Source organism: Megalopta genalis, chromosome 5 (assembly GCF_051020955.1).
Source record: "Megalopta genalis isolate 19385.01 chromosome 5, iyMegGena1_principal, whole genome shotgun sequence".
Taxonomy (NCBI): domain Eukaryota; kingdom Metazoa; phylum Arthropoda; class Insecta; order Hymenoptera; family Halictidae; genus Megalopta; species Megalopta genalis.
Window position 1 is genome coordinate 15,214,401 of NC_135017.1, and position 24,704 is coordinate 15,239,104.

At 37.4% G+C, this 24,704-nt stretch overlaps 8 protein-coding genes and 1 long non-coding RNA gene across 17 annotated transcripts; 4 read left to right on the top strand and 5 right to left on the bottom strand.

The window, feature by feature from the left end:
- The first annotated feature begins 96 nt into the window (after positions 1–96).
- Positions 97–2,523, top strand: cathD (cathepsin D). The gene is made up of 7 exons (XM_033481850.2): positions 97–343; positions 465–712; positions 1,104–1,222; positions 1,306–1,505; positions 1,599–1,721; positions 1,791–1,941; positions 2,013–2,523. The coding sequence occupies exons 1-7, from the start codon at positions 282–284 to the stop codon at positions 2,265–2,267; spliced, it is 1,158 nt and encodes a 385-aa protein (XP_033337741.2). The 5' UTR covers positions 97–281; the 3' UTR covers positions 2,268–2,523.
- A 238-nt stretch (positions 2,524–2,761) lies between these two features.
- Coq3 (ubiquinone biosynthesis protein COQ3, mitochondrial) lies at positions 2,762–4,006 on the bottom strand. The gene is made up of 4 exons (XM_076521764.1): positions 3,981–4,006; positions 3,205–3,697; positions 2,953–3,133; positions 2,762–2,880 (listed from the first exon to the last, which is right to left on the bottom strand). The coding sequence occupies exons 1-4, from the start codon at positions 4,004–4,006 to the stop codon at positions 2,762–2,764; spliced, it is 819 nt and encodes a 272-aa protein (XP_076377879.1).
- Dna2 (DNA replication helicase/nuclease 2) lies at positions 3,653–9,436 on the bottom strand. 2 transcript variants are annotated; one of them, XM_033481847.2, is made up of 12 exons: positions 9,288–9,436; positions 8,476–9,170; positions 7,953–8,395; positions 7,199–7,886; positions 6,909–7,142; positions 6,298–6,838; positions 6,040–6,233; positions 5,787–5,973; positions 5,520–5,720; positions 5,263–5,445; positions 4,973–5,189; positions 3,653–3,697 (listed from the first exon to the last, which is right to left on the bottom strand). In XM_033481847.2, the coding sequence occupies exons 1-11, from the start codon at positions 9,315–9,317 to the stop codon at positions 4,983–4,985; spliced, it is 3,603 nt and encodes a 1,200-aa protein (XP_033337738.2). In that variant the 5' UTR covers positions 9,318–9,436; the 3' UTR covers positions 3,653–3,697; positions 4,973–4,982. The 2 variants fall into 2 exon arrangements, with proteins under 2 accessions (XP_033337738.2, XP_033337739.2); XM_033481848.2 differs by lacking the exon at positions 3,653–3,697 and adding an exon at positions 3,927–4,030.
- Positions 5,163–6,934, top strand: LOC117227015 (uncharacterized). Its single transcript, XR_013033460.1, has 3 exons — positions 5,163–5,302; positions 5,914–6,202; positions 6,277–6,934. It is a non-coding gene; the product is annotated as an uncharacterized LOC117227015 (long non-coding RNA).
- A 345-nt stretch (positions 9,437–9,781) lies between the features above and the next one.
- pch2 (pachytene checkpoint 2 protein) lies at positions 9,782–12,370 on the bottom strand. Its single transcript, XM_033481863.2, has 6 exons — positions 11,707–12,370; positions 11,477–11,633; positions 11,222–11,413; positions 10,911–11,138; positions 10,499–10,846; positions 9,782–10,431 (listed from the first exon to the last, which is right to left on the bottom strand). The coding sequence occupies exons 1-6, from the start codon at positions 11,754–11,756 to the stop codon at positions 10,141–10,143; spliced, it is 1,266 nt and encodes a 421-aa protein (XP_033337754.2). The 5' UTR covers positions 11,757–12,370; the 3' UTR covers positions 9,782–10,140.
- Positions 12,371–12,583: 213 nt separating this feature from the next.
- LOC117226851 (phosphatidylinositol-3,5-bisphosphate 3-phosphatase MTMR4) lies at positions 12,584–18,760 on the top strand. The gene is made up of 15 exons (XM_033481600.2): positions 12,584–13,016; positions 13,684–13,998; positions 14,069–14,255; positions 14,328–14,506; positions 14,568–14,763; positions 14,873–15,063; positions 15,133–15,328; positions 15,408–15,593; positions 15,759–15,923; positions 16,043–16,293; positions 16,378–16,650; positions 16,913–17,231; positions 17,330–17,431; positions 17,502–17,686; positions 17,773–18,760. Exons 2-15 carry the CDS (start codon positions 13,691–13,693, stop codon positions 18,089–18,091), a joined length of 3,057 nt encoding a protein of 1,018 aa, XP_033337491.1. The 5' UTR covers positions 12,584–13,016; positions 13,684–13,690; the 3' UTR covers positions 18,092–18,760.
- On the bottom strand, positions 18,358–21,134 carry LOC117226852 (gustatory receptor for sugar taste 43a). 5 transcript variants are annotated; one of them, XR_013033330.1, is made up of 8 exons: positions 20,683–21,134; positions 20,426–20,621; positions 20,141–20,357; positions 19,736–20,078; positions 19,278–19,684; positions 19,055–19,213; positions 18,757–18,992; positions 18,358–18,676 (listed from the first exon to the last, which is right to left on the bottom strand). XR_013033330.1 is itself a non-coding variant. In XM_076521638.1 (8 exons), the coding sequence occupies exons 1-8, from the start codon at positions 20,732–20,734 to the stop codon at positions 18,837–18,839; spliced, it is 1,470 nt and encodes a 489-aa protein (XP_076377753.1). In that variant the 5' UTR covers positions 20,735–21,134; the 3' UTR covers positions 18,358–18,836. The 5 variants fall into 5 exon arrangements, 4 of the variants coding, with proteins under 4 accessions (XP_076377753.1, XP_076377752.1, XP_076377751.1 ...); XM_076521638.1 differs by having other exon boundaries at positions 18,358–18,992; positions 19,278–19,537; positions 19,595–19,681; XM_076521637.1 differs by having other exon boundaries at positions 18,358–18,992; positions 19,278–19,537; positions 19,595–19,684.
- A 264-nt stretch (positions 21,135–21,398) lies between these two features.
- On the bottom strand, positions 21,399–22,579 carry LOC117226853 (alpha-ketoglutarate-dependent dioxygenase alkB homolog 7, mitochondrial). Its single transcript, XM_033481607.2, has 4 exons — positions 22,101–22,579; positions 21,862–22,035; positions 21,672–21,799; positions 21,399–21,607 (listed from the first exon to the last, which is right to left on the bottom strand). The coding sequence occupies exons 1-4, from the start codon at positions 22,350–22,352 to the stop codon at positions 21,478–21,480; spliced, it is 684 nt and encodes a 227-aa protein (XP_033337498.2). The 5' UTR covers positions 22,353–22,579; the 3' UTR covers positions 21,399–21,477.
- Positions 22,580–22,830: 251 nt separating this feature from the next.
- On the top strand, positions 22,831–24,631 carry slv (sugar transporter SWEET1). 4 transcript variants are annotated; one of them, XM_033481624.2, is made up of 5 exons: positions 22,831–22,884; positions 23,502–23,667; positions 23,816–23,893; positions 23,968–24,250; positions 24,330–24,631. In XM_033481624.2, the coding sequence occupies exons 2-5, from the start codon at positions 23,591–23,593 to the stop codon at positions 24,543–24,545; spliced, it is 654 nt and encodes a 217-aa protein (XP_033337515.1). In that variant the 5' UTR covers positions 22,831–22,884; positions 23,502–23,590; the 3' UTR covers positions 24,546–24,631. The 4 variants fall into 4 exon arrangements, with proteins under 4 accessions (XP_033337515.1, XP_076377757.1, XP_076377756.1 ...); XM_076521641.1 differs by lacking the exon at positions 22,831–22,884 and having other exon boundaries at positions 23,054–23,665; positions 23,968–23,990; positions 24,082–24,250; XM_076521642.1 differs by lacking the exons at positions 22,831–22,884; positions 24,330–24,631 and having other exon boundaries at positions 23,030–23,667; positions 23,968–23,990; positions 24,082–24,221.
- Positions 24,632–24,704: the final 73 nt, after the last annotated feature.

Consider the following 24,704-nt stretch of genomic DNA (forward strand, 5'->3'; position numbering starts at 1 on the left):
TCCATTATTTTTAGTGGATTATGACGGACCTGTATGCATGTGTGTGTATTTGACTGAAACGAGAAAACTGAAGCCACGCATGCGCGATGATTTTCAAAGATACTGGGGACGAGAGGAGAGAGGCTTTATCAGGCTTTATTAACCGGAATTCAACAGCGAATTTGTCACATTTGTCAGTAATTGAGTTCTGTAGTAAGGACTACGCAGTTTTAATATTAGTACCCTCGATTAGAATGTTCTAAAGTTTCACGCAACGAAACAGATTATTAAGTACATTAAAAATGATCCGTCTTCTTGTCTGTTTGTGCGCTGTCACAGCGTTGACTAATGCTGAATTTATCAGGTAAGTACAGTAATATTTAAACAAAGAAAATAACAGTTCGCTATACTTTTTACATTTTTTGTCAGTAATAAACAATTTCGATTAATTTGAAAGTATCTTATGTTACTTACCTTCTCCTAAGGATTCCATTGCATAAAATGGACACTGTCCGAAGTCAGTTGAAAGAATATAATACAGAACTTGCACAAGTACGTCTTGGATATTCATCGGTTGCTGTACCAGAGCCTCTTTCCAACTACCTTGATGCTCAATATTACGGATTGATTAGCATCGGCACCCCGAAACAAGACTTCAAAGTAGTTTTTGATACTGGTTCCTCAAACCTTTGGGTACCCTCAAAAAAATGTCATATGACCAACATCGCTTGTCGTAAGTGTACTTAAAAACTTGACCTTTATTTTAACATCGAAATTTCACTATAGAAAGGTATGTGTCCGAAAGATTCAATAGATGACACTTTCGAACCATAATATCAACGACCTTTGACTGAATGATAAGTTATTAATAGTCTACATAGAGATAGCTCCAATTGTGTTTATATATGCAGATGATTTGCTGAAACTGTATACATGCGTATATACATACATGTGTGAACAAATAATAAATCAAAATCTATAAATTCTTCCTACAATCACCTATTGTTCTGCTATCATGTTCATTAAATTCCATGCATTTTTATCATGGGCACTAACAATAAGATTAAACCATTCAATTGCTGTAGTTGATACCATTATTTATGTTACTATTTTTTCTATCTCAGAATTACATCATAAATATGATAGTACCAAATCATCCTCCTACAAGCAAAACGGTACCGACTTTAACATTCGTTATGGTTCTGGAAGTCTTTCTGGTTACTTATCTACCGACGATGTAGATGTAAGTCAACAGATCTTTTTACCTTTCTAATTCTACAATACGTTTATTCTCCACGTATTTAAAATAACAATTGTCTGTTACAGATCGCTGGACTAACAGTTAAGGATCAAACATTCGCAGAAGCATTAAGTGAACCTGGTTTAGCTTTTATAGCTGCCAAGTTTGACGGTATTATGGGAATGGCGTACTCTACAATTTCAGTGGATGGTGTAACACCAGTCTTCTATAACATGGTTAAACAAGGACTGGTGCCACAACCTGTTTTCAGTTTCTATTTGAACAGGTATTGTATACACATATGCTTCTCTTAATGTGTTTACTTTTAAAGAAAAAGAAAGAAAACTTAAATTTTATATCTATGAATTTGTAAATTTAGAGATCCTAATGCCCCCGTGGGTGGAGAGATGCTCTTGGGTGGTTCAGATCCAAATCATTATAAGGGTGATATGGTTTACGTTCCTGTAGACCATAAGGGTTACTGGCAATTCAAAGTGGACAAGTATGTCGTTCATGAAAATTTATAATAATTGTAAAAAGATTATCTTGTAATTTAAAATTTGAATTGCAGTATTAAAGTAGGAGATGATGTTGCCGTATGCCAAAACGGATGCGAGGCTATTGCTGATACAGGCACCTCTTTGATCGCCGGTCCTGTTGAGGAAGTTAAAGCTATCAATAACAAAATTGGTGCAACACCGATTATAGCTGGAGAAGCTGTGGTAAATGGAGAACCTTACATATCAAATTTTCATCTGCCCTAGGATATTACTCTATCATTTAATGTACACAGGTTGACTGCGACTCAATTCCCACCTTGCCTACAATAACATTCACAGTTGGTGGTCATGCATTTTCGCTGAAAGGAGAAGACTATGTCTTAAAAGTCACACAACTTGGAAAAACAATCTGTATGAGCGGATTCATGGGATTGGACATTCCTCCACCAAGTGGCCCACTATGGATTTTGGGAGATGTATTTATTGGTCGTTACTATACCGAATTCGATATGGGAAACAACCGCGTTGGATTCGCTGAAGTTAAATAGAGATAATAATTAACAAATACTTCTACATTATGTATATTATCTGCGACATATGTTTTATTACGTCTGATAATTTTTTCTGTTCCGCATATTGGATCAATTCGTTATTTCCTGTTCTTTGTAAAGATAGTGAAATACTAATTAGGCGGGCTAGATAAGCAGAAAAAAATGTGCATAATTGTGAAAGGCGTAAATTGAATTCTTCTAATGATGAAACAATTTAAAAAGAACAATGCAATAAATCATTCTTTTTGTTTTATGTATTCTTTTTTTATTTAATTGTAAGTAAATAAAAAAAAATGTAATATACACGATATGATTTCTATTACCATATTATTTATTTAATAAACAAGTTGAGAACTGCAATAAAAATTCTATTATTTATAATCTATATTTGCAATCACAGCCTTGTACAATAATATGAAATAAATTAAGTTCACAGACACGATGCATCGTAGAAAAATCATTTATAATTAATATAAAAAATACACTCATTATTACTCTCGTTTTTTCATTGCATGAATCGCATAGTTTATCGCTGTAGACGAGGTCCAATACCATTCATTCTTTAATGGATTGTAAAACATCCCATGAATTAACTTGGTCTTACAACCACCTGTAACAAGCATAACGGTTAGCATTTATCGACACGAATAAAAAGTGTTGTTATAAGTAACAATTATCCCACATGTTTCCAGTAAACATTGAATCTCAGTTGGAGTAATAAATTTATTCCAATCATGCGTCCCTGTTGGTATTAATTTCAGTACATGCTCAGCAGCTATGATACCTCCAAGCCAAGCTGGCAAAGTTTTATTCAATGTTGTGAGAAATATCGAACCCCCAGGCATTATTGTATTTATACAGCACTGTGGAAAAATATATATATTTGGATGAACCTACATAATGTGTTCTTCGCGTATATACAAGAACAAAGTACCTTTAAAAATAGTTCTTTGTCGTTTACATGCTCTAAAACTTCAGAAGCTACCACAGCATTATACTTTTCTTTATTTTCTATAGAAAAATCTTCTATAACAGTTTCAATGTAGTTCAACTTTCCATCTAAATTTGGATCTAATAAAGCATGTTCTTTAGCAGTTGCTATCAATTCTGCAGACGCATCAATGCCAGTTACTTCTGCTCCTATTCTAGCTAATGGTTCTGACAACAACCCACCACCGCACCCAACATCTAAAATTTTAGTACCCTCTAGGGGTAAACAAGGAGTGTCCACTTTTGCTCCTGTATTAGCTAAACCATCCCGAACAAACTGTACTCTGAGTGGGTTTAATGTATGCAGAGCACGCATCTCGCCATTTAAATCCCACCATTTGTTACTCAACTTCGAATGAAGTTCTATCGAAGCGAGATCAACGGTGGATCTCTTAACTGTTGCAGATTTGCCTAATTGATCAATTTCCTCGGTTAATCTAAAACAATGAATTAGAGAATAATATAATGTATTGTGTACCCCTATCGCAGTCTTAATGATGGTATAAATACTATTAGAAAAAGTTTATAGGTTAGATACCTATTCCGAAAGACATTCCCCGTGCATACAGATCGAAACGGCAACAATTTCAAGCTTCTCATAATTCTTGATTTTTAAATTACCATAAAAAATTTAGCAAACGTATGACACGACGGTGCCGACCAGTGTGAAACAAAAGACAATTTATTAGGCGGGAAGCAATCATATATCATACTGATTACACTGGATTGTACACTGTCTCGGCCATATTCGCATCGCTGTTATTAACAGTCTATTAATAACAAATCGCAGATACTGTAGTCATCAAAATCGATTCAGAAGCAGCATCGATCAACGAACAAATAAGTCGTGGAGGTCATAGTTCGAGAAGTTTTTATCGATTGTGTAATAATTAATTTAAATTTTTTACCGCCTTTATCTGAACCACTTGAAACCAGTCAAGTATTACATACACGAAAAAAGAAATATTAACTAGAATAGATTGCTATCATTTACTTTTTTGCTTTTACGAAATCTTCAAATTATTATCTACTAACAGATAGGAAATTTCCTCTTTATTATTAATGTAGTCCATTTTTTATTTAGTTCATGAAATATTAATGAACACGAAGTCTGTTGCTATTGATTCGTTCTAATTAATGTACATATTCTGTTCCTTCTCCAAATAAATTTATTCTGTTTATCAAATTATGTCAGTCTATAATGTTAGAACCTCTTATCTTATCATTAGCAATCTGCAGTATAGGTATCGAATATGTCAAAGAATAATTAAAATTTTTTGAAGTGTGGTCAATCTGTGTAATCATTAATTTAAAAATATGAGGTCATAAAACAAATAGAATGAAACGTGGTACACATCGACACCTGCTGATACAAAATATATAAAGAGATTAAATATCATGAAAGAGTACTTTGAATTGTAAAACGGCAATAGGTTTCATTAGTTATGTAATATTCGCGTCAATACAACATACTTAATAAACTCTATAAACTCATAATAGTATTGTTACAGTTGAGTAATACAAAATGCAAATAGGATGAAACATAGCATAAATCGTCGACAGATGATACAAAATATACAAAATATACAAAAAGATACAAAAAGATTACATATTGTGTAAGAGTGCTTTGAATTATAAAACGGCAATATGTTTCAACAATTACGCAACATTCGCATTTAATACAATATAATCAAGAAACTCTGTAAACTCACAACAATATTGTTACAGTTGGGACATCAAGCTGTCCCACGAAAAATCATGCTGTCCATCGCATAAATCCACTATATTTTCTGCCTCGACCAAACTGAACAATTTTTTAAATGCTGAATAATTTGATAGAGTATACTTATCCGCGATGACGATCAGTTTATGTTTCGCTCTCGTTATGGCTACGGTCAATCTTCTATGATCTCCCAATATCTCAATATCCTACAATCAAGAAATGAAAAATGAATTTACGATCTACATAATATTCAGACGGGCAAAGTTTCAATCAAATTACCTCTTTTATGTCACTGTCATCCTTTACGCTCTTCGAGCAGGTATATATTATAACATCTTTGTCGCGTCCTTGGTACTGATCAACAGTGTTCATTTCAACGTCTTTTTGAACAATTTCTTTCAATAAATTAACGTGCGCTCTGTACGGCGCTATCACGCCTATATCTTGTGCCTTTATGCCTATCTAGGAACAAGTAAATGTTCAAAATATATAACTATAAATAATGATTAATGGTATGTAATGGAAATAAAATTCACCTCTAGTAACGTCTTCAAAAGTTTGAAAATTATGACAGCTTCCCATATATTACTGATTTTTTGATCGATTTTCGGGTACTTGTCGCTGATTTGAGCAGGTGTTTTCAAGTCGCTGGTACGACCCGTATTTAAAATAATTACAGAATCGTTTGTGTTCGACGATAGTACCTTCTGCATCCATCTTTCGTGCTTCGATAGATTCTAAAACACAATATCGTTTTTCTACATTGTAATACGCAAGATACAATGATAAACGACGGCACTTACGTCGACGTGTATAGTATTTAGTGTAGCATTTTCAACCAATAAATTTCCTGCTTCTAGCATGTCGTTATACGTTAACTTGTTCGCTAATTGCATAATATTTTTATTCATTCTATACTGCTTCGTTAAGTTTACAGTGTTGTTGTTGCTGTCCAGTCGAGCAAACAGGGATTCGTCTGCACCCAATTTCCTGTGGAAGTAATGCGATGCAACGTTTTGGGATAAAGTTCATTGTCGATATGTAATGATAATGTACCTAGCCACTCTACTCTTGATGATGGGTGGAAGTTGGTCAGGATCTCCCACGAGAACAAATTTACGCGCACTATACAAAGGTCTTAGCACGACCGGTTGCAAGGCCTGAGAACTTTCATCGATAACGCATACGTCGAATATCCGTCTACCAAGAAGAGCATGATGTGCGCCGTAACAAGTTACTCCTATAATATTCTAAAGGAAACAAAATTACTATCTTTTTATAATAATTATATAGGGCATAAGGATGATCTCATACTTTACTGGAATACACTGCGTCGAAACTATTAGGCGAACAACAGTTGGCAGTCGCATATGATTCAGTCTTATGTTTTAATGTTGGGTGAATGGATGACGAGCCTAATCGCAAGAAGTCGATACCTTTGTCCAACAGTCTCAGCAGGACATTGTCAACGGCGCTGTTTGTGTGCGCTGTGATTAAAATGGAGCATCCTATTGCGTTTAGTAGTTGTATCAACGCCACTAGCGTTTGCGTCTTTCCAGTGCCGGGCATTCCTTTGATCAAAATGTATTCTTTGGCAGTCATCGCCTTCAGAACTGCTCTCGCCTGATCCTCGTTTAATCTTTCAACTATATTAGCACTTATACTGATCACAGATTTTGATAATTCTTTCGCGAATGTTGCTGGTTTTTTGTCTATCACGATCTCCCGTAATTTTTCGCAAATTTCGTTGTCACCCATTAATCCGCCAACGTTGGCGAAATTAAAAGCAATTAGATTGGAAGATGAATATTTATCTATGTGAAAGGATTCGTCGATATTGTACTTTGTGATATCCCTGAAATAACATAATCAATTTCAGTGTATCAAAGAAAAACATCTAAGTCTATAGCCATGTCTTTATGTACCTGTCTAATAAAACAGTTACAGAGTCTTCCTTTATATGCATTATAAAACCTGCTGATATGTTTATTCTTTTGTTCGTGCTTACTAAAATATACTCGTTTTCAACAAATTCTAGGTACGGAATATTAGAATCTTGATCGTGATTTGTTCGAACAAATGTGTGGCGATATTTCGAATCATATTCAACAACTTTTCCTATTACTTTCAAACCACTGATACAAAGCTTTTTTGCCTCTCTGAAAACAGGACAATTATTGGTGTGATACAGATTAATTGTACACCGAATTTTTACCTTTTTTCTGGACTCAGTGTCCACAAATATCTCATTATGTTATTTGAACACTGCGCACTCTCTTCTATTCTTAGCAACGCGATCCATTTGATAACATAATCTATATGTTCAGGCTTAATCTTCCCAAGAATCTCTTTACTGAGTTTTATTAGTGGATGAGATTCAGATAATCGCGTTTCCATATCTCTACTCAAATAAGCGCAGCATAAGGCATTGTAAGAACACGTGGAACATGCGCTATGATGGTTGATCGGCTCCGGTAATTCTAACGTTTGCCAATTCGATTCAGACGGTGAACTTTCCACTGATTTGGGAGAAAAGTAATGTGCTAAAGTGTTTCTCAACAATATTAGATCCCTTTTTTCGGGATGTGCAGCCTTAATTTCTTGCATACTATTTTCTCTCAGGTACAGTAGCAGTCCTGTATCTATATCTTGACCTGTGAGAGCCATCATCATGATGTACAAAATAATTTGACCCCTATGTTCTGACGAAAACGAAGCCTTGCCAGTTTTTATTTCCAGGGGCATGATTTTTCTCTTTGAATGTAGATTAACTTCTACCGTGGCATCCACTTTGCCTTTTATGCCAAGTTCGGGAAGCCAAATATTTTCCTCTATGTCGTACACATGAGTAATATTTCCTTTAAAGTTGTATTTTTGCATACTTATGTCCTTATGTTTTTTGTCTGTAGATATTACCCATGTTTAATAAAAATAATTAGTACATATTAATAAAACCATACAGAATTTACCTTTTATATAGTGTTGAATGAATTCATATATCCGTGGAATAAGTGTCAACATTTGTTCCTTGCAAGATCTTAACGAAACTTCTGATGCATAAAGTGTACTAGCTGTTTCCCTAGACTCCAATAGAGTAAACAATAATTTTTTGATGTCTGACATTTCATGAATATCCTCGTGCATTGCTTTTTGTAATAATTGATGAGCTAAGCTCCCTATAACCATAGCTGTTTGATCACCTTTAAAATATGGCAAACTCTCTAATTTCTTAAATTTCTCTGCTAGTACCGCTCTTCTCCTACAGAATAAGGCACCAACTACCGTTGTCCCTGATATCAATGTATCTGGATGAACAACAAGAAAACCACTGGTATTGTCCACAATCCAATGAGGAGTTTCTTTTCTTGCTTGTATGGCTATAATATCACCTTCTTCTATTTTTGCGTCTTTCCTAAATTTGAATTAGTTTAAAGTATTTTACTCAACTATTTTACCTGTTAAAATTTCATATAGAAAAGTACAAACTCATACCAAAAACCTGAACATGAAACAGTTCCACTAGATGCAGAACATTCTTGTTCCACAGTTAACAATAGAGTACTACATTCTCTTTTTACATGAACAACCTTACACCTCTGCAAAGAATCAAAATTTATTTGATTTATTGGAGACCATGCTTCTTCAAACCAATCATTAAAATCATCACAGGCAAAATCATTAGATGATTCTAATATAAAATCTGATTTGTTCTGACATTTGTTAAATTCATCAGACTGTTTTAAACCGTTGTTATCCTTTTCCATAAAAAAATTCATAAAACTATCATGCTTCATTTGTACTCTCTTTTCACTTGGTTTATCGTGTGACTCGTCCTTACATCCACCTAAACTAATGTCTTTGTTACATTCTTCTAACATTATAATTTCTTTATCACTGCTATCATTGCATGCATTGCGAACTATGTTAGACTTGTTTAACGGTTCTTCCAGTTTCTTGTATTTATGGGTTTCAAGTACATTATCATATTTGATAATTTTTGACTGACTTCCTGCTAATTCCCCTAACAATTTCCGTTTGGAACCTGACTTTTGTGTAGAAACATCGCTTTCTTCATGTTTATCAGTAATTAAAGTGTTCTTAATAGTACAGGCCTCATCTTTCGTAGTTTTCGAAAAGTATAACGATATTTTCTTCTGAGATTTCTTTGTATTCTGGCTTGGTCTGTTCTGTAATGATCAATAATAAACAATCAAAGGTCGAAGTAAGCTAACAATGTTTATACACACTAAACTAATCATTGTATTAAAATTATGACGATATAAAATTCTAACTAAATATTGTACCTCTTTGATGGACGATTCAGTTTTCTTCATTTTTAATCGATTTATTTATTATATTCGAAAAATTCGTGAACCTCTGAATGCCTCTGACGATGCTACCAATGTCTACTTCGCGCGCAAATTTATTCCGAGAGAAAGAAGGAAAGAGCAGTCAGTAATTTGAGCGCCATTTAACGGAAGATCTTACAATTAGAACCAATTAGTAAGATATCTACTATCGGTAATTTACCGATAGTTTTTTTTATGATTTACTTATTATAAAGTGTATTCTTCCAGCTTTCATTTGAGCCTTTCAAAATTCAAAGATTTTAATGACAAAACATTGACATATTATCTTTTACGGAATAATCATTTTTAAAATCAACGTAAAATAAGCTCCGTGTAAACATGTGCTAGAAAAGTTGCGTACAAACCGACGCGGGAAAATTGTGCACAAGAAACATTGTGTAAATTAAGATTAACACGGAGGTAATAATTACATTCATAAGACTATAATATATTTTGTTGTGAGTAACGAAAATCCAATCATTTAATATAATTTTTGTTTACATTTATAATTTACATTTTTCAATTTTACAATTTTTGTATTTTTCATTATATGCACGTATAAATTTTTTTACAAAAGTACAATAGTTTAATTTACCTGGTGCAATACTATTGACTTGAAATGTACAATCCTTAAACTGCAATGCGGTAGAACAATGTTGCTCAGTTTTCATACGCATTATGCTATAAAAGAGATAATGAAAATACAATAAAATAAATATAAAATTGTATCAAATATTATGTAAATCCTAACTAAGCGATGACAATGTAATACTGAAAGTACGATGAAACTGTATGATGCACACAGAATTTAAATGTCCAAATTTTGGAACACTTGAACAACTTCCTCAGGCCCCTCTTTTTGTCTTTTAACTGCTAGATGCATGGCTCTTAAAAATTTAGTTAAAGTGCATCGTTTAGTCCGCAAGTAAAACGCGTGAGCTATAAATGGAACTTTTCTTAAGGCACGGCCGCTCAAACCAACACTTTCTTTACTTAGATCCATTAATTTGAGGCTGTTCTTTGTACTCGAGTTCTCTTCGTAGCCAATCCTCTTTAAATAAGATATATCAAAGATCTCTTCTACTTCCATGAGTTTGACCTAAAATAAACATGTCTGTGTGAGCTGTGTACTCTTTAAACTATTACAAACAATTATATTCGTTTACCCTCATTAATTCTTTGAGACAAGTCGCATAAATTTTATGTATAGCTTGTTGAGTAGGATGTGCAATATATTGCTTTATGTCTGCTCTATCAACAAACGCTAAATCAATAGCTTCTGAGAGGTTGCTGGTAGTCAGAATTAAAACGTTCGGATATTTTTTTATTTGATCCAACTGTGTTAGTAAAGCATTCACTACCCTTATGGAATCAGTTGGTTCTACTCCATTACTGCACGATTTACGAGCATGTGCCAGCGATTCTACTTCATCAATTAAAATACATACTAATGTATCTGAATTTTCAAGCATACTCCTTATTTTATTGAATAGCTTCATAACCAGTTTTCCACTCTGAAACAAATCAAGTTTATTCACAGATTCATTGAAATAATTCATATAGCTACTGGAATATTACCTCAGAAAACCACTTTGAAAAAAGACTATGACTATTTATTTCAACAAATTCAGTGTACGTAAATCGATTTCCTAAACGTATAGCTACTTTTTGTGCAAGAGCTTTGCACAGGCTAGTTTTACCAGTACCTGGTGGCCCATGTAATAATACTACTTTGTTGCAACTTATAATATTGGAGTTAACTTTATGATCTGAAAATATCATTGTCGTCTTCACAAACTGTAATAACTGAAATAAAATAAACATATATATTTTAAAATGCTTCAAAACGATAAATACAGTTAAAGAAATTAGAAGCATTTTCAACTGACATCTTCCTTTATAGTCGAATCAAAGTAGAGATTCTCCCATAGAAAATGAAATTCTTTCGCAGGTAGAATCCAATGAGAAGATGCTGTTAACTCTTCGGAATCATCTCCTATTGTCTCTGTTGCTGCATTCTCTTCATTTAATCTATAGACGTGAAACTTTAAAGTAACACCTTGTATTTTCATATGAGTCCTCTGTAATAATTGAATTTATTTCAACAAGATCATTCAGAAAATACATTTCGTTTGGTGAATTACCTCTACATGGTTTGTAGAACATATTATAGAGTCCACGTGATTTTTTAGAGTACAGTTTGTAAAATCTTGTTCATACATAGCAGTTCCCAGTGTAACATTTTCCAATGCATTTATTTCCGCATACGTTAATTTCTCTACTTCTTCCTTTGACAAAGTGCTAAAAATAAGATCTCATGTAATTTACTACAAAACCAAAATATCCACGTTGATAAAGGACCAGTAATATCTACCTGCAAATATTTTGACAAATTTCCACATGCAACACATCTGAGCCTTCCATCTTATGTTTTTAACGAAAATTCTAACAATCGTTAAAATTTTACCAATAAAACTCAATGCACTGTTATCCTGATTTCTACAAAAAATTCCCTCGAAATCAAACGAATACAATTTAAACAACGCAACGTTTGAAATTCATACGCAAGTGTGCTTTGTTTAAAGAGTAATAGAGAGAGATGTGTGAAAGATAAAAGATTAAGCTCGATTCTCAATCTAGCTGTTGATCAAACTTGTCCAATTTCCATTTTAATGCGGATTCTCTACCTAAAGGATTGCACAACAATTTTCTCTATTTATAAAACGTGCGAAATATCGTTTGTTAATGAATATTTTAAAAATAACAGTGAATTTATTTTCAATATGCATGTGCTCTGTCGGTAACACTTTTTTCGCTCTTCTTTGACTTAAGATGGCACTGATCGTTGGTTTTAATATGGTCTTTACTAGAGACCATCTATGTAATAAGATCTTTAGTTTTAACCACAGACGAGATATATGTATACACTGTGATAGAATAAGAAACATTTTTTAAATGCATAATATTCAAAGAAATGAAATTACGCATTTACGAGGTGTCGTTTTCTATCATATTATATCTCGAATATTGCCACGCTAACATAACGCTTGAAATTATGCGCACAGGACGTTTTCAAAAATTTTCCGTACATGTAAATATCGTCCGTTAGAAATACATGTTATTGTATATGTACGTAGTATGAGAGGAAGGATCGAGCGATGAAAACGCGGACTGATCTGTACACACATAAGTGCATACATACACACGTACGTACATATTATAGACTAAATAATCTGTCAATGTAACTTTCGCATCAGACAGAAAGAGTATCTTCGATAAAAATTAATTGGAAGTTGAAATACTTGGTGATATTGACGCCTTGCAAGCAGGAAACCGACATGAACGTTTGTTTTGGTTGATGGAGATCTTGCTTCACAATGCAAGCCATTTTCGTGAATCACCGTAACGAAAAGTAATCGTGTTTGAATCAAATTCGCGTCAGATTAGTTACAGGGTGTCGTTTATCCCGTAAGCTGTTTGCGTACGTAATAAAAGTATTTCGGAGAGCTGCATACCCCGCGAGATTGGAATCAACGACATTGCCGCGTCTCGACGGGAAAATGCTCTCTGTATCGAGTAATGTCCTTATTCTGGTTCGCGTGTAAACGACTGTCTATGGATTTTGTATGAGGTATCGAAACGGCCATCAGTATCGTCCATCGCGGAGAAATTTTCCAATCCAAGGTAAGACGATGTCGCAGATGTAACTCTAGTCACTCTTTCCCTGATACTTTCCATCGAAGAAAAATTGCGTAAAAATGTTCGACGTATTGTCTCGTCGTGGCGCGTTACTTGGATTTTCGGTTGCTTTGCAATCGCTTTTACCAATTGTGTCGTTAACGGAATAGCTGTGCCTGTGATCGGGATCACGATTGCAATTGCAGTTGCGATTGTGATTGCGTGTGCATCAACGTAAATTTGAAAAAGTTTCCGAGTTCTAAGAAAGTTCGAACTCTATTCGCGAGTTTCTGCCGTCGCGCTTACCGTATTATACGATAATATGTCTCCGTTCTCGTTACAAGTATGTATGTCAGTTGTTTGAACGTTTCGAAAAAGTTGACCTTTTCCAAGCTATTTTTCTATGTGTAGTTCGTTTTCGTGACGATATAACGCGAATCGATAAGCGGCAACAAATTATCGTGACGTTTACCTGTTGTATCTTTGACAATGCGTCGCTGACAACGTCTGCAGTTGTATTGTCATATGTTTAGAACATCTGCAGACCAAGAATATTTGTTTTGTTATTTATCATTATATTACTTGTTTGTAAATAATATATTGTTTACTAACAAGAATACGCTGTATTATGATTTTTTATTCAGGAGATACTAAAGTTACATGTGTTTTACAGAGCAAAGATGGAGAGTTCTGAAGAGCCAACAAGTTTACAATCCATTTGTCACTTACATGCTTCGGAATTATTTCCAAAGTATGCACACGTGGAATGCGATGATGAAACCCTAACGATTCCATTTACTCCTTTAAGCGGGGAATCGATCGTGGCACTCGGACGTACAACAGATGGGATACTGGCTCTTTCTAACTACAGATTGTATTTACAATCGAGTCAAGCCTGTTACAACATCCCATTAGGTTTAATAGAACAGCTGGAAGTCAGAGAGATTTTCTTTTTACATATTGGATGCAAAGATGCTCGTTCCCTGAGGTATGCCTTTATCTTTTTTGCAACGTATGTAATGTATCTCGACGATATATCTTTCCAATAAATGTTTTAGTTGTGCTTTTTCCACGAATGAACATTGTTTCGAATGGTTCAAACGTCTGCACAAAGTGACCTATCCGAAGAAGAGTATAGAGGACATGTTCGCCTTCGCGTATTACGCTTGGTCCATCGAGGAGGGAAAAGATTTTGGTAAAATTGGAAAAGATAATACATCTTACGCGACTACTTTCAACTCCGAGGTATGTAACAAATAACAAATTCGAGCTGAGCGGACATGACCGCTTGATTCAATCGATTTCCTATTATTGCAGGTGGAACGATTGAAGTTCAATTTACATGGTACCTGGCGGATCAGTCAGATCAATAAAGATTACCGAATGTGTCCGTCGTATCCACCGTTGTTTCTGGTCCCTTCCTGCATCACCGATGATACTTTGGAACATGTGGCTATGTATCGTAGTTCTAGTCGAATTCCTGTTGTTGTTTGGAGGTACTGTTACATCGTACAGCATCTTGTCTCCTTCAATTATTAATGACAATTTGGTTTGCAGACACGTGAACAATGGTGCGGTAATAGCGCGAAGTAGTCAACCAGAACTCGGTTGGTTTGGTCGGCGCAACGAATTCGACGAGAAATTACTCAAAGCTCTATCGAATGCGTGTTCCTATGACAAAGGTAAATCGACATTGGTGGATCCTTCCACCGATACCCGTGACAAAGCTGCAGCCACAGTGAGCAATACCAAAGTGGGTAACCAACTATAACGACTATAAATTAGGGTGCTACTCGAACTTGAGTAAGAGCTCTAATAAACACTGATAAAATAAACGAGTAATAGAAATTTCGTGCTCGCAGAAAGTTCTAATTGTGGACGCCAGATCATACACGACCGCTGTGGCTAACAGAGCGCGTGGAGGCGGCTGCGAATGTCGAGAGTATTATCCTAACTGTGACATACAGTTCATGAATTTACCAAACATTCACTCTATACGTAAAAGTTTTCACACGGTGAGACAGCTCTGCGCAACGGACACAGAACAACCGAAGTACAAAGTTTTCTTATTGTTTTTGTAATTTCTATAACCGATTAGTGTCTTATCGATGCATTATTGCAGTTGGCTTAGCCTTTTGGAAGGAACGCGGTGGTTGCAACACATGTCTGGATTATTGCATGCAGCGGTGACCGTGGCATCTGCGATCGAAAGAGATGCTCGACCGGTATTAGTACATTGCAGCGATGGCTGGGACAGGACGCCCCAAATAGTTGCTTTGGCACAAATTCTTCTCGATCCTTATTATCGAACTATGGAGGTACGATGAAGGTACTCTCTTTTGCTGCGTGCGTTCGCTACCGGATCGTTGCTTCATTTCTCTGCTTTGTCACTCACAGGGATTCCAAATCTTATGCGAGAGAGAATGGTTAGACTTTGGACATAAATTCGCAGATCGATGTGGACAGACAGTCAGCTGCGAAGATCTGAATGAACGATGTCCAGTATTTCTGCAGTGGCTGGACTGTGTACACCAATTGACTGAACAATTTGAATGTTGTTTTCAAATGTCTCCAGCATATCTCGTAAGTACGAGTCCAATGTTGAGACTAGTTCTACAGGTATTTTTCTACCTTTATTACCTATTTCTTGTCGAGACATGTATACATGTACATATATATATATATATATATAGTCGTGTTTGCAAGACAACGTGTTAGACACCAATGTATCAATTGGATCAATTTCAGGTGAAGTTGGCGCAGCATACGTATTCACAACTTTTCGGCACATTTCTCTGCAACACGATACAGGAAAGGCTACAATTGCGAATACGGGAACGAACGTTTTCAGTTTGGCGGTTCCTTAATTCCAGTTCGTTTGTAAATCACTTGTACTCGCCTTTAGAGAAACAAGTAGGATATTTTTCCTCTGGTATATCTACGTGTTTAGTGTACATGAATATTTATGGTAGTACCGACCCACGATCGCGTGATTTCGAATATTATCGGGAATTAATTCTCTGTTGTATCAGGTGCTGTGGCCGGACTACAACGTTCGAAAGCTTAAGTTATGGTCCGAAGTCTATTCAGGCTCCATGGAATCCTCTGTTGGCACGAGGGACAACAAACAGAACGTGACGATGATAGACATCGAGCCCGGCGAAACTGAAGAACCACAACGGCAAATAACCAAGACTCGTTCGTGCGATGATCTGATACATGCTCCCGATCACACGGCCTATCATCAACGTAGACTCAGTGCTCCAAGTATCTCGGTAGAAAAGTAATTACAATTCCATTATTCTCTATCAGAGCTTTTTTACTAGACGAGTATCCGAGTATTTGACCGTTTGCAAAATCGCTACAGAAAAATGGATTCTTTGACGCTCGAAGCGGACACGGCGGATAAAAGTGCGGACGAGTGCAACATCGCTGCGTGTACGCAGAGCAGCTGGTCAGAGGATGACAAGAGTTTCGACGCGGAAAAGGAAGACAGACCAGACAAATCGAAGCGACAGAACATGGCAACCACTCAATTTTCGAACGACTCGCCGGCGAATCCTTCGGTAGACAGTTCAACGGACACATTGATACCTAGCAACGAATCGTTGCTCGACACGACTGACAACGACAAAGAAACGTAAGTTTCTTTTCCGAAGCACGCGACCGTAGACTGAAATTCATAGCAGGATTTGATATGCGAATTATTTCGTTTAATCATATTATTAATCTATTTTGAACCGTCCATTTAAACCGTGCAACCGATTAAAAACGATTCTGTGTACGAGTCTGCACGGGAGCTAGAACAGTAGATATAAATACGAACTAGAATTCGAATCCGCATCGAGTCGCGGTTTCGAATTCGGTTTGATTCGAACAAAAAAGGTTTCTGTCTCGAGCAGCAGACCACAAGAGAGTTCACCGCAGGACATCGTTTCCTCGTGGGTAGAAACGAACTCGGTCGGCGAAACCGTTTGCTCCTGCACCCGCAACTGCAATTCGAATCATGGTCAGAATCAGAATCATAACGAGGGCAGCGATTTCAGCGATATCAGCGCGCCGTTGATGTCGAGAACACCGAGTAGCGGCGTTTGTCCGGCTTCGCCGATTCATCGTGACATGGTCCCAAGTAATCCTGACAGATTGGACGACGTAGACGGTCTTCCTATTATACATTGCGATGTACAGATGCGCGTGCAACAAATTATAGTGGAGAACAAGGTATTTCGAGTGAAATAATCAATGGAAAAATAGAATGACAAAGACGATAGAAGACAACAGTTGTGTTTCTTTTATTTGGTGGTTTTTGTGGTTTCCAGCTGAAAGAGGACGCATTGAGGAAGGAGTTACATACAACAAGGCTGGCGTTGATCAAACAGGTTTGCAATCATAATGCAGAAACCGAGCGCATCGACGATATCGTAAGTAATATAAGAGCTTGAACAGGGAAGGACCTTAACTGGATAGAAAATGAAGGAATATTTATTTCAGGGATCGTTACCGGACTCTGTGGGCAGTGCCGGTGACCACGGAGAGTCATTGCCATCGGACATGTCCTGGGAAGCTGTTGAAGAATTGGGACCAGCTCCTACTTTGTGGGTACCTGATCACGCGGTGACCCGGTGCATGGGTTGTGATACAGAATTCTGGCTAGGAAGACGCAAACACCATTGCAGGTAGGACCTCGATTTGCGGGTACTCCCAATTATTCACAGTTGTGGAAAGAAACAAAAGCAAACGTTTAACTGCCTTTATCTCGTAGATGCTGTGGTAAAATCTTCTGTGCGGACTGTTCAGAGAACTCGACCCCGCTGCCCAGCGAGCAGCTTTACAATCCCGTGAGAGTGTGCAGCGACTGTTTCTCGCGGATCCATCGGCACACGAGCCCTTGTCAGTGCAACACCCGTCTCTCGAACAAAGGGGATAACGACGCAGAGTTGATCTCGATCAATTCGGAAAACGTGCTCGCCTGTCCGCGACCAAAGTGTTTGAATATCGCAAAAGACAGTTGCTGTGAGAACCTTTTGCAGGTCACGCATCCGAAAGCACAACCGCCGGTCGCGGCGGCCACGGTCAACTGAGTAAATTTGCGACGAGGATGATCCGATACGATGAAGCTTTCGGGTTTCGGTTTGGCTAGAGACAGAGCGTGGCGGAGTTTTCGCGTCTCGTTTGGTTCTGTGAAAACATACATTCACACCTACACATACCTACATACACCTACACATACCGGCCATCCAATTGAATTTGAACAAGACCGCGAACATGTTGTATATTGACGCATGGGTACAGAAAGATCACGAGACAGCGTTGTATGATACCATGCAGCGCGTAATCGTGAGCTAGATTCTTTTCGGACGATCCAATATTTATTGCTAGAGTAATAATAATTTGTACGAACAAGTGTATAGCGTCGCAGAGAAAAACGAGTCAGTATACGAGAGGTTGTATATACCTTAGTAGTAATTCGATCCAACGAGACACACGCCTGGCTTCTTCGCATGACGAGACTATGTTGGATATGTTATCCGTACAGTGAGACAGCGAGACGAGGAGAGAGGAACATTTTGGATAGGCTGTGACTGACATCTAGTTTCGGGCATCGTACGAAGCACGCTCTTGGTCAATTGTCCGATCAAACGACTCGTTGACGACAAATAGTTGGACTGCGAAACGAGTAAAAACTGTATTTGTATATTGCCGCTGTTTATGAGAATTGGAACAATTAAATACGACATTATCATACACGACTGTGTGTGTGTGCGTGTCTGTCTGTCTGTCTCTCTCTCTCTGCATCCGCTTTCGCCATGTTTTTGTTCTCGAGCTTCAGAGAACCGTCTTCATACCGGCCAAATTCTGCAGCGTCGATGCGTTTTTCAGAATCTGCGTCGCGTTCTTTAGCCTGTCAACCTGACCTTGCGTGTCGTCCGCATTTTGGAACTGTATCAGTATGACAAGGTACGTGGTCACGGCCCCAGTAATCTAAAATCGTAAAAGTCGAGACACGAACATATTTATAATTGCTCGCATTATTTCTCTCTTACCGATGTTATCAATGTTCTGTCCAAGGAGAAGAGCCCGCAAACCGAGAACTCCAACGGTCGATGCAGTAATTGCAGGGAGAATATCTCCAACTGGTGGCGTGTACTCGCATCGAAACTGGAGGACAGTAACTGACTGACGAGCACCGCTGTCTTCTTCGCCTGAAAGAAAACGATTATTCGAAGCATTACTAACAATTGTCTCTGCTTATCGCTGGTCGCCCACCTCGGCGACGGTCGAGTAGCTCGGTTGAACGATTATCAGCATTCTAGTCACATGGAAGATGCACCACATGCCTTGCACCGCTAAAAATATCCACTCGTGTTCCTCGCCCGCTTGTAGAATTAAAAAGTAAGGTGTGATCACAAGATGCAGCAGGCAAGTCGTGGTCACTGCCAGTATCACCACGCCGAACGTGCTGTTTATTAGGGACACCGTATCGCACAGCAACGAATGTATCAGTATCAATTCGGGTATACCGCTCTCTGCAATCAACATCGAGATAGAGTATACGCTAACTCGGATTAGACTCTTTCTCTGACCTGAGTTACCAAGGACCCGATGATTGCCCAACTCTAATTGTCTACCCGACACGATGTTTAATCCTCTGTCGTGAACGTCTGCCGTTACTACTACAAGACAGAGGCTTAGAAACGACGAAGATCATGGTTCTTTCTACTTACCTGTTTCAATGGGATTCGCCGACGAGTAGACCACGGACGAAAGAATACCACTGTCCAGTAGATTTCTGAGGCTGTTATTTAATCTAACGAATCTCTGGCTCAAGTTGTACGTGGACACGCTGTACTGAAGCTCCGTCGAGATAATTACCGTGTACATGAAATATAGAGGCGCGTAGTTGATGGGACCTTTGTCGGTCAACGGTCTACTGATCTTCGTGTGCCGAGTCCAAGTGGAAAAATCAAGGATCGAATTAAACCACAGGTACGCGAGGCTGCACACCGTTAAACAGATTGTAAACAGCCGAGTTTTTCTTCCCGCGGGCACACCCAATCGCTCGTCCACCTGTACAATATCAACTTAGGGTGACGATAACGGCACCGATATTATATATAGAGCATTCTGACCTCTATTAATTTGTTGATTGCGACTTCCAGGTACTTCCAACGAAATGGCGAGCCAACGATGCAGACCACCGTGAGACTCATCACACCAAGAACGTCGCTGCATGTTGCAATTACCGCAGTTCGAGACTTCAGTCTGGTACTGTGCTCCCAACCGTCTTTCATGTCTCGCCACAGACCCCATATCTCAGCACCCAGGAGCAACGTTAACACGCACAAGCTAGGAAGAAACCTCAAGAAATAAGATCGATCCGAGAAACGAAAACCTGAAGTCATTAGTGCTGTTACCTGTAAATCAGATCTAGTATGCTCAGGCGCGCCTGATATCTCCCGGATGCGCGTGCAATGAATCTAACAGGAATCAACCCACAGGCTTTACCAAGATAATAAATCGGGGAAATTGCTCGACAAAGATCGCTTTGAGCTGCATATTCATCTCTTCCTCTGTCCGGTTTTCTCTCTATGCTCTTGACCGCTCGCTTTTCTGAAATCATTCAAAATATTTTGTTTGTTCCGACAAGGCAAGAGACATCAGAAAACGTTACTCGATCTGTTCGTCGCGCTTCGTCTATCGATCTCGCTCCATCGAACGTTCATCCTGGCCGTCTCTTCTTTTCTAGGATCTTCCTGGTATTCCGGCTTGATCGCGCGAGCAAAGAAAGGGAAATACTATGTTGCGCTCGATCATACACACGTCTTCGTATACCTATAGTTTTCTTCGGCATAGCTGACACCACTCTCGACCAACGAGATACATACATTCGTCCTTGTCAGATCGTCGATAGATAATTATCATCGATTGCCGTGCTTCCGACGCGTTGTTTATCTTCTTGAAAAACAATATGAGCAGAAGCCGGATACGTACGTGAAACTCGTCGCTTTCAATGACAGCTTTTAACGATCGTTAACTGGATATCGAACGCACAGGCATGCCTGTGGAATTTCGAGAAGAGGCGAGACTACCCGCGATAAAGCACGGTCAGGAAAGGGCACGTTAATTTCGCGTTACAGGAAAGATTGATCGAGACCAGAAGTAATGGGGAAGGTTGAAATGTCGCGATAATCCACACTCATACTGCATTTATCATAGGCACTGGCCACGATTAGATTTGACATGGTCGTAAGGGAAAAAATGGTAATTGTCTTTCGAAAGAATACGTGTACACGTTGTTTCTGATCGATTGCTTTATTCTATGTCATCTTTTACTGTTCTATCCTAAGAACAAAAGGGTGTAGAATTTAGAAATTGAAAATCCGATAATTGGATAATCCTAGTCATATTGCATTTATTATATACATTATATTATGTACATGGCAAATTATATACATTAAATAGAGCATTATTCGTTGTTGTTTGGATGACATCTGCATATTATTGAAATACGTCTAGATCTGGGTACATGCTGTCCTTCGAAATAAGATTCTTCATTTTTTAAAATTTCATGGTTGTAGTTGTATCTGGCTACTCCGCTATAAGATAATGATTCTCAATGAAAAAACGGCTAAATATTTATAAACAAACAAATTGCTGTACCTCATTATATACAGAGATCTCTGGGGTAACAGAAATTCATCCTTGTGCGTTGTTTCGTGTCCAACCATAGTTAATCTCATTACACAATCGGATAACAAACTCAAGCCGGCAATAATTTCTCCACAGAACTATAAGATAAGAAAAATGCTGAACTTTGTCCATGCACAAAATCAATGAGCGAACGATATACCCTAATACTGTCGACGTGTGGCTTTATCCATCCTTCGCTTGCTAAATCCAAAACATGTATCAAAGGAAGCTGAAGCATTTCTTTGGGAAAAGCTGTCGCACGAACCCTGTTTAATATTTCTTCATTCTTCTTATTCCAATTCTTCCTTTCTGTTTCTCTGTAAGCATGTATTGCCTATAAAGGAAAGCGCACAAATGAAATACAATTATCAAAGCTGAATAGTGATGTTACATACTGACATCATCCCAGTGTGCTTCCTCGTATCGAAGTCTTTTCATATAGGGATCAACTTCTTCGATCAAAGACTCTTCTTCGCTCGTCGAGATGAAATTTGGAATAATTTGCATTGTATTATGAAGCAGTTCTTTCCAATTCTCTAAATCTTGATCAGCTTTGTTATTTAACATGGTTGTTCGTGAATAATACTTTAAGTTATACAAATTAAGGGTCCTGATGAAAGATCCAGTTAACAGATGCATTTTGAATCTCATGTTGGCTCCTTAATTCTTTCTCCAGAAAATTATGAATACTGCAAGTACGATCAACCGAACGTGAATTACAACGTAGTAAACGATTAACGGTTCTAAATCATTTCAAATAAATATATTTATAATATTTAAATATATAAATCAGTGATGTGTTTATAGAAGACAAACGCTTCGAAATTTTGCCACCATATGCTCTACTGTTTGGCCAACAATTTCAGCGTTTTGCCATTTACTAATTGGCGCTGTACGAACCTAGACTAGAGCTTCCAGATATCACCACAAGCGGCGCCACTGTTTGGCTAGCAGTTTCAACGTTCTGCCATGTACTAATTGGCGCTGTATGGACCCTGTACGGAGCTTCTCGATTTCGTCACAAGAGGCGTCACTGTTTGGCTAGTAGTTTCAGCTTTCTGCCATTTACTAATTGGCGCTGTATGGACCCTGTACGGAGCTTCCCGATTTCACCACAAGAGGCGCCACTATTGTTCAACCAGCACTCTACCGCGTGTGATTCAAACCATACTGTTTCGGATTGGTACAATTTTTATAATTAGTGTAGATCCCTTCAATTGTAATATCTGGAACAATTAGATCCCGTGCCAATTTTTACTCTATCTTGTAATAGCGTATTTCTGTCTCTAGATGCTTTCCCTTTTCCAGATATCTGTTTATATTTATTTATAATACTATTTATTTTATAATATTTATTTTATAATACTAATCTTAGAGTGCTCTAAAAATACAAATAGAATCCTATCATATTTCTATCTATCGGAAAGATTGACGTTTGGAAAAGAAAACCTCCGCGTAAGGGGCGTGGTGAGGGAATCCTTCATCTTGTCTCTTGTGGATGTGGACATTACTGATATGTATATGTACACTGATATAAATTATCCCGAGAAAACTTAACCAAAAATAAATACACTAGAACCAATTACAATGAAGGTCTGAAATTGATGCATACGCTCTTGACGGAACAATTATTTGAAACCTAATAAAGATACGACTAAAAATCATGTTGAAAAACCGGCAAAGTTGGCACGGAATCGACCGTCGATCAAATAACATGGTTACATTCTCTTACGCGTTCGCTTTCTATTTTCGTAAGGACATGTTATTGACCATGGATTTTATCTTTCATTATAAAACTAGGATTGGGCGCGTATACTCGATATCAAGCTTGTGAATCTGGATCATATTATAGATGTTGATACGTGATAACGATATGTGCGATTTGGATCATGATTTCGACGGGGATTAAAGACGCATTGGCTACAACAGCCTCAATCTGCACTGTTTTACAATTTTTAGCCGGCGTGTGAGTCGATAAATAATTTGTTCCCATATTTGGCCTGTCCGATAATCGTTCCGGTTATCGTTACATACTTTGTTTTTATTAAACGCATTATCAATTAATATACTTAGGTAGACAATTCATGGTTAAACATTTTATGTATACATTTTAGATTGGTGTGTAAGAAGATTATTAAAAACGGTTCAACAGGAAATAGCTCGCCTTTAGCATTTATAACATGTTACACGTCGTAAGTTTATACTTTTACCAATATATTTACTTATTCTACATAAAAAATACAAAAAATGCATAAATACATTTCAGGTGTCTTTTATGGATGAGATATGGTATGCTTATCGAAGACCACTTTATATTGTTAATAAATATTTTTGGGAGTATACTTCAAGCATCGTATGTTTATGTGTATATTTCATATAGTGTAAAGAAATTGAAAATCATCAGAGAAATGATAATAGCAACTTGTTTCCTCGGAGCTGTATACTTTTATAGCTTTTACGAGCAGGATAAGTTGCTAGCCGCTAAATGTGTTGGCTTTCTGAGCTGTACAGTGGCAGTATTATATTTTGCATCTCCTTTAACGACAATGGCAAGTTTATTTGAATTTTTATTCTATCGATATAGAAAAATGATGACGAAAATGAGTAATCGAATAAAATATTTTTTAGGCACACGTAATAAGAATGAAGAACACTGAAAGTTTACCATTTCCAATAATCATGGCTTCATTGGTAGTTTCTTCTCAGTGGTTCGCATATGGTTGCCTTCTCAATGACCGTTTTATACAGATACCAAACTTTCTAGGTTGTCTATTATCTGCATTTCAACTTTGTTTCTTTGTAGTTTATAGGAACAAGCAAATTCGAGGAGATGATTTAATATGATGACAATTCTACTCTCGATTCACACGTTTAATGTAAATGTAACACGACTTGTATTTTAATGACAAAATATATTTTTGTGAAAAATATTGGACTTTTTATTCAAATCGATTCTTTTTAGCGCTAGAAGTAGTTCAAAATTTTACTGTAACGTTGCGCTCC

Coding starts and splice junctions, on each gene's coding strand:
- cathD (XM_033481850.2), top strand. CDS start 282: ATGATCCGTCTTCTTGTCTGTTTGTGCGCTGTCACAGCGTTGACTAAT. Junction 1,506..1,598: donor TTCAGTTTCTATTTGAACAG/GTATTGTATACA, acceptor TTGTAAATTTAG/AGATCCTAATGCCCCCGTGG. Junction 1,722..1,790: donor TGGCAATTCAAAGTGGACAA/GTATGTCGTTCA, acceptor TTTGAATTGCAG/TATTAAAGTAGGAGATGATG.
- Coq3 (XM_076521764.1), bottom strand. CDS start 4,006: ATGGCCGAGACAGTGTACAATCCAGT. Junction 3,698..3,980: donor GAGACAGTGTACAATCCAGT/GTAATCAGTATG, acceptor TCATTGTTTTAG/ATTAACCGAGGAAATTGATC. Junction 2,881..2,952: donor TCAATGTTTACTGGAAACAT/GTGGGATAATTG, acceptor TGCTTGTTACAG/GTGGTTGTAAGACCAAGTTA.
- Dna2 (XM_033481847.2), bottom strand. CDS start 9,317: ATGAAGAAAACTGAATCGTCCATCAAAGAG. Junction 7,887..7,952: donor CATTCAACACTATATAAAAG/GTAAATTCTGTA, acceptor TAATATCTACAG/ACAAAAAACATAAGGACATA. Junction 6,234..6,297: donor ACGCAGTGTATTCCAGTAAA/GTATGAGATCAT, acceptor TGTTTCCTTTAG/AATATTATAGGAGTAACTTG.
- pch2 (XM_033481863.2), bottom strand. CDS start 11,756: ATGGAAGGCTCAGATGTGTTGCATGTGGAAATTTGTCAAAATATTTGC. Junction 10,847..10,910: donor TTTCAAAGTGGTTTTCTGAG/GTAATATTCCAG, acceptor GATTTGTTTCAG/AGTGGAAAACTGGTTATGAA. Junction 10,432..10,498: donor GTCTCAAAGAATTAATGAGG/GTAAACGAATAT, acceptor TGTTTATTTTAG/GTCAAACTCATGGAAGTAGA.
- LOC117226851 (XM_033481600.2), top strand. CDS start 13,691: ATGGAGAGTTCTGAAGAGCCAACAAGTTTACAATCCATTTGTCACTTA. Junction 14,256..14,327: donor CGACTACTTTCAACTCCGAG/GTATGTAACAAA, acceptor CTATTATTGCAG/GTGGAACGATTGAAGTTCAA. Junction 14,764..14,872: donor CCACAGTGAGCAATACCAAA/GTGGGTAACCAA, acceptor TCGTGCTCGCAG/AAAGTTCTAATTGTGGACGC.
- LOC117226852 (XM_033481602.2), bottom strand. CDS start 20,734: ATGAACGTTCGATGGAGCGAGATCGATAGACGAAGCGCGACGAACAGA. Junction 20,358..20,425: donor ATACTAGATCTGATTTACAG/GTAACAGCACTA, acceptor GTTTCTTCCTAG/CTTGTGCGTGTTAACGTTGC. Junction 19,685..19,735: donor GGCGAATCCCATTGAAACAG/GTAAGTAGAAAG, acceptor TCTGTCTTGTAG/TAGTAACGGCAGACGTTCAC.
- LOC117226853 (XM_033481607.2), bottom strand. CDS start 22,352: ATGAGATTCAAAATGCATCTGTTAACTGGATCTTTCATCAGGACCCTT. Junction 21,800..21,861: donor CACACGTCGACAGTATTAGG/GTATATCGTTCG, acceptor CTTATCTTATAG/TTCTGTGGAGAAATTATTGC. Junction 21,608..21,671: donor AGATCTCTGTATATAATGAG/GTACAGCAATTT, acceptor ATTATCTTATAG/CGGAGTAGCCAGATACAACT.
- slv (XM_033481624.2), top strand. CDS start 23,591: ATGATTTCGACGGGGATTAAAGACGCATTGGCTACAACAGCCTCAATC. Junction 23,668..23,815: donor TTACAATTTTTAGCCGGCGT/GTGAGTCGATAA, acceptor TATACATTTTAG/ATTGGTGTGTAAGAAGATTA. Junction 23,894..23,967: donor TTTATAACATGTTACACGTC/GTAAGTTTATAC, acceptor AATACATTTCAG/GTGTCTTTTATGGATGAGAT.